The following is a 6,069-nucleotide window of genomic DNA, read 5'->3' on the forward strand; positions in this document are numbered from 1 at the left end:
TCTATTTAAGAAAAAATTTAAAGCTACTATAGACTCAAATTTAATTAAATATTTTAAAATTAGAATAAACAATTTGGCTCAAGACGAACAATTATTTAAAGAAGAAGGTGCAAAAATGGCCTTAATGTATAGCTCGCAGCTCATGTTAGCATCGCATGTAATTCGGATCTTAAAAATAACCCCAACGTTTTGACAAAGTATCAAAAATGACCCTTCCGCTAACATTTTCGTTTAATGTCGTACACATTTATATTTAACGCCGTTCATTTTTTGTGTTTTTTCTGATACTTTTTCACAACGTTGGGGTCATATTTGAGATGCGAAATATATGAGGTGTCAACAGGAGACACAGGACATACATGAGGGTCAGTTTTGCACCTTTTTTGAATATTTAATAGGTCCAAAAATATATGTGGAGCAATTTTTACTAGAAAAAAACGAATAAATAACTATATCGAATTCTATTCTACATATTGTATTTAATTAAGTATCATATTAAATTTAAAAATTATTATATTTTACATTATATCTATATATATTTGAACATAAACAAATTTCTAAAAAAAATTAACGACTTCAGTTTTCTGTAAATAAAAATTGAATCAAACTGTTCTTTTTTTAGATTACAATAAATGAACCTGATTGATTACTTTTTATTCAATTTAACTTATGGGTCGGTCGGGTCGGGTCAGTTGGAGGCCCACCCTAATGATAGGCAAATGTGATTACTGACAAAAGTGAAATTAACAACCAAACATTAGCACATAATTAAGCATGAAACAGTGTAATTATAGAAAAATGGCAGGTGGGTTACATAGAAAGACAAATGTTTCCAACCACTAGGTCCATTCCTCCAGTTGTTTTTTCATTTATTTCTCTCTATTTTTAAAATAGAGCGAGTGTCCTGAACAAATTCTAACTATAAAATGTCATTTATTTTCACAGTCATATACAAATTCTTACTTGAGTCAGATAATACAAAAGTCAAATATTCAATTTTAAATTTAAAATGCTGTATGTATAAGTATAATTTGAATTTACGATATTGTTTAAATAAAAAAGCGTCTTACCTACTCACTTGCGGACGTCGGATATTTTTCTCTATTGTTTTTAACCTAAAGTTACAATTTTATAATAATTTAATACTATATTTTTTGAATCTTTGTCTCAAATAGACCCAGAAACCTTAATAAAAGCAGGTTGTCTTCCACATTCTCTACTCCCAAACACACTCTTTATTTAAATTTTCTTTCTTTTTATAAAATTTCCCACTTTTTTTGGGCCCCTCTGAACTCTGCAAAAACCTAGCTAACTCACTCATTATTAAATCTTCCTCTACCAGCAACTCACTCTCATTTCAAAATCTTCTCTCTTCTTTTTTCTTGAAAACAAAATTTTTAGTGGCTTTTTCGTAATGGGTTCTGCTAAAGAAGCTGAGTCGTGGCTACCGAGTCAGTTTCTTGAAATGGGAAAAGAGAACTTTACTTTACCTGAGTTCAAGAAACCGAGTTTTAGTTTTCCTACTGAGTTTCCTTACGAGTTTGACTCTTTTGCCTGTTCGTCTACCTCTGTAACTTCCCCGGACGAGTCTGTTATTGGCTCAACTGAGACTGAAAGTAGCGATGAGGATGATTTTCTTGCTGGGTTAACTCGTAGACTCACTCAGCAACTCACTCTTAAACCGGAGGTAAACTTAAAATAAAAAATTATAAATACCCGGTTAGCTGTTTCGATTTTTTATACTGTTTCTTGAAGTGGGTATTAGTTAGTTTTGAGTTTTAACTGTTTTTTTTTGAATTTCAGAAGTGGGCTGCAGCTGGGTCACCCGAGTCAACACTGAGTGGAATCGGAAGCTGGCCAGTCTCCAACAATGGCAGTCCAAACGGAGTTCTGTCACCGCCGGCGACACCTTTTGAGCTAAAAGATGACACGTGGGATCTGATTTACGCAGCCGCCGGTCAAGTTGCTAGGTTGAAAATGATTAATGAGGGTAATATTTTTCAAGAAAAGGGTTTCTTGAACTCTATAAGGGCTCAAAATCAAGAAACTCAGTTGAAAAATCAGAACACTGCTGGGTTTTACCCTAACCAGAATCTTGGTCTGTCTGTATCCCAAATGAATCAGGTAATATACATTTTAAAGAAAGAAAATGTTGTTTGGTTACCAAGAAAATTTATGTTTTGGTGTGTTAAATGGGATTTTTATTTTCTTGTTTGTTGAACAGTACCATTCTCAGCTAAGAAATGAGCAAATGCTGAAGCAACATTGCGCTTCAGTTTGGGCTAGACAGCAGCAGCAAGTGAACAAACTGAACTACCACCAAGCTCCGCCGCACCACAGCCACCACCACCACCAGTCTCAGCCGCAGTGCCACTCTCACTACCAGCAACAAATCCCGACCAGAGGCAGATGCGCGCGTCATTTGGGCTTCTCTCAGTCTGCTGCATGGCCAAGCCAAGCTCAAGCTCAACCAAACCACCACCACCACCACCCCCACCCCCACCCCCAGTCTTGCTCCGCCATGAAAGCCGTCGTTCTCGGCGGATCTGGTAATACAACTAAAAAAGAATGCGCTGGCACTGGTGTTTTCTTGCCACGTAGATATGGTGTCAACAACAATATTCCATCTGAACCCAAGAAAAAGTCCGGTTAGTATACAACACTGAGTTAACTCGCTTCTTGAATCTTGATTTTGTATTATCATTAACACTGACTTAACTCGTTTCTTGAATCTTGATTTTGTATTATCATTTTAAACCATTTTTTAATCTAATTTTCTTGATTTAATTTTTTTCTTCAGCTTGCTCAACGGTATTATTACCAGCTAAAGTAGTTCAAGCTTTGAATTTAAATTTTGAGGACATGAATGCTCAAGCTCAGCCACGTTTTAACTCTGGTTTTCCCTCTGATTATGGTAATGAAAACCCTATTTTTTTTTAATTAAAATCACGGGTTAATTCATTCTCTTTAAATTACTTTATTTTAACTTAACTTATTTTTTGAAATTTTTACTGTAGATTTGTTGATGGCAAGAAGAAATGCAATTTTAGCACAGCAGAAGAGAAATTTACGCCATGATGAAGTACGTCTGCCTCAAGAATGGACTTATTAGGGTTTGGTTGGACAAAGTTAAAGAAATTAAGCAGCAAGAAAAAAAGTACAGAAAGTTTAGGTATCTAATAGGGTTTTTGTGGTATTTTGGTACTAATTATAGGTAAAGGGATTAAAGAAGGCAAAATAAGAAAATTCCAGGGTTTTTTTGGAAGTTTGCATCAGTTTTTAGGTGAAAAATTGAAAGTGAAGCAAATATAGTATTTTAGTAGTAGGATTAGTAGTTTTACAGTAGTGAATAGAGTGGGTTGGTATTATTATTGTAATAATTAAGTGGGTTAATTATGTTTATCAAGGAAAGTGAAGTCCTTTTGTTTTGGATTTTGGGGGATAAATCTAATTATGTTTTATTTAGGTAAACATTTTGGAGGTTGTTCAAATATTGGGGAATCAATGCACAACCTTTTTATGCTTCTTTTGTATTATCCCTTCAAAATTCAAATTATAATAAAGAAATTTGTTTTTCTATTTATTTGTTAAGGTCCATTGGTGAATTTCTTGTAGAGTATTTTTTTTTTGCGACGAGGACTCGCTTTTTTGAAAGAAGCCCAGGATTTCGTGAGCCTACATACTTGGCAAACTAAGGCTGTAATGACTAGCAGTCCAGCTCTAACCGGCAACCACTTTCCATTTTTCAAAAAAGGCATAAACGGGATTCGAATTCGAGACCATAGCGTCTAAATAGTTGAGATTTAAACCACTAGATCAAACTCGTGCGGGCATTGTAGAGCATATCACTCTGACGAACGTTATAGTTCATATTCAAATTTTTCTCGTTTGAAAATGAAACGGTATGGTTGTCTCTTTTTGTTTATCAATATTTTAAATTTTGTAGTTTGTTTTGAGTGTTAGTCAATAGACTTGATTAAAAAAATAAATTTATCTATTTAGTCGTTTAACTTATTTTTTACATGTATAAATAAGAATTATATTGTATGTAATTTAATGGATTAATAAATTATATCTAATTTCTTTTACTTTTTTTACATTTATTTATTTTTTAATTTTCTCATTTCATTTAATTTTTATAAGTATAAAGAATTAAAACATTTAAAAATTAAATTGAACTTTAGTTTTTTTAATTTAATTTAGTTGACTAACAACAAAACTAAATAAAAGAATTAAAAAATAATGAAAAACTATATTGTTCGATTTTCAAATAAAATGGACGAAAGTGTGAATTATAATATATATAGAGGATCTAAGAGTAATTTGAATTACCCTTTGTTCTATACAGTAGCTCTTTTCAAAAAATTCTTGTGCAGTTTGGGATAATTGAACACAGAACAGTGAAAACTCTTTTTTGCTTTTTTGATGATTTGTTCATTTGCAGGCTGAGAAATTTCTGTCATTGGGGTTAAATCACAATCAAGCTATTGTGCAGTTTTTACAAGTGAGAAGTTTCTCTCACAATATGGCTAAAGCAAGATTTTTAAAATCCATAAAATATGTAAATCTATACTATATAATAGGCAAAAGGTATAAAAAATCCTCATAGTTTTATAAAAGTATAGCTCAGCTCTTTTATTTTTTTAGATATAACTAAGTCCTCTTTGTTTTCAAATAGAACAAATAACCTCTTTTGTCTAACACCATTAGAAACACTCGTTAGTGCCGACATGTCTTTCATAATCATATAAAAAAAAGTTCAAAAATAATTTTAATATTTAAAATATTCACTGAAAATTTGAGAGGGTAAGTGTCCCAAAAATAAATTAAAAGGATTTATTTGTTCGATTTTAAAATAACGGGGTTTAATTGTTCAGTTTTCAAAACATGAGGGCTTGATTGTGCCAAAAACAGTAAAAGACTGATTTTTACTTTTGAGAAAAAGTTGAGGATTTTTTTGTACCTTCTGCCCATATAATATTTATGAATTTAAACATTTTATCCTTCAAATTAAATGTAAAATAAATAAGTTTTAAATTAATAAAATGTTTTAGCCCTTCAATTTGGTATAGATTAAAAGGATAAATTTAATATTTTTTTTTAAATTTATAGACTATTAATTGGTAGTTAATTACACTCTAATTTGAAGTCAGTTTTGATGGTTAAAGGTGGTAAATGATCTAAAGTTGACAAGTTGAAAGATTTTTTTCTTTCAAAACTACAATTTCGAGCTATATTGATTCCAAATAGACAGGTCGAAGTAAAAAAGTGATGGATTCACCTTTTCCGCCTCTTATAGGAGTGATTTCCGTAAATTTAAGGATCGAAATGATATATTGTCCTTGTTGCGGAAGCTCAATCGATTACGCTAGCGAGTCACGTATTGTGCTAAATAATTATACCGGAAAATTCCCAGGAAAGAATGGTGGGTCACAGGCGGACCACTTAAGTACCAAACTCCTTAGACAGAATTTCACACGATATAAATAACTTCACAATATATAATTCCAACTAGCCTGAGCGTTAGCTAATAAATAAACAATAAAGAGAACACCAACCTTTTAACGAGGTTCAGCCAGAAATGACCGGCTTACATCCTCGGGCACTGCCCAAAATACTCCACTAATTGTTTGTAACAAACTCGAGAGAGAACCAACTAAACTTTATGAGTTAATTAATAAGGCTTGTTGTGGGATGAGTTTCAATGGGTAGAGGAGTCTCCCTTTTATAGGCTAAGGAAGTCCTCACCCTTCCACTCCTAAGCAATGTGGGATTTTTACACTATATGTATATAGCTCAACAATTACAAGTCCCTTTTCTAAACAATGTGGGACAAGTCTAAAATGAGCCATATCCAACAGTCCTAACAAAATTGAGGTAAAAGTTTGAAATAGAATGCGAGCAATAATTACTAAACACATGCAATTGGACTAAAGATTTAAATTATGCTTTGTCTTTTCATCATCTAAATAACCTGGCTTAACAATTAAGTTTGATAGGGACTTTATTCAATTCATATACACTTTCAAATGAAAGGGAGTTTTTGTGGAGACGGCAAATCTTATAGAT

At 32.4% G+C, this 6,069-nt stretch overlaps 1 protein-coding gene across 1 annotated transcript; it reads left to right on the plus strand.

Moving 5' to 3' along the window:
- The first annotated feature begins 1,226 nt into the window (after positions 1-1,226).
- Positions 1,227-3,583, plus strand: LOC126661344 (uncharacterized). Its single transcript, XM_050355173.2, has 5 exons — positions 1,227-1,687; positions 1,804-2,124; positions 2,225-2,648; positions 2,801-2,914; positions 3,018-3,583. Exons 1-5 carry the CDS (start codon positions 1,415-1,417, stop codon positions 3,110-3,112), a joined length of 1,227 nt encoding a protein of 408 aa, XP_050211130.1. The 5' UTR covers positions 1,227-1,414; the 3' UTR covers positions 3,113-3,583.
- The last annotated feature ends 2,486 nt before the right edge of the window (positions 3,584-6,069 follow it).

The sequence above is a fragment of the Mercurialis annua genome, linkage group LG8 (assembly GCF_937616625.2).
Source record: "Mercurialis annua linkage group LG8, ddMerAnnu1.2, whole genome shotgun sequence".
NCBI lineage: Eukaryota > Viridiplantae > Streptophyta > Magnoliopsida > Malpighiales > Euphorbiaceae > Mercurialis > Mercurialis annua.

Excerpts from the sequence above, each read along its gene's own strand:
- LOC126661344 (XM_050355173.2), top strand. The coding sequence starts at position 1,415 with ATGGGTTCTGCTAAAGAAGCTGAGTCGTGGCTACCGAGTCAGTTTCTT. Across the intron at positions 1,688-1,803 it reads AACTCACTCTTAAACCGGAG|AAGTGGGCTGCAGCTGGGTC; the intron begins GTAAACTTAAAA and ends TTTGAATTTCAG. Across the intron at positions 2,915-3,017 it reads TGGTTTTCCCTCTGATTATG|ATTTGTTGATGGCAAGAAGA; the intron begins GTAATGAAAACC and ends TTTTTACTGTAG.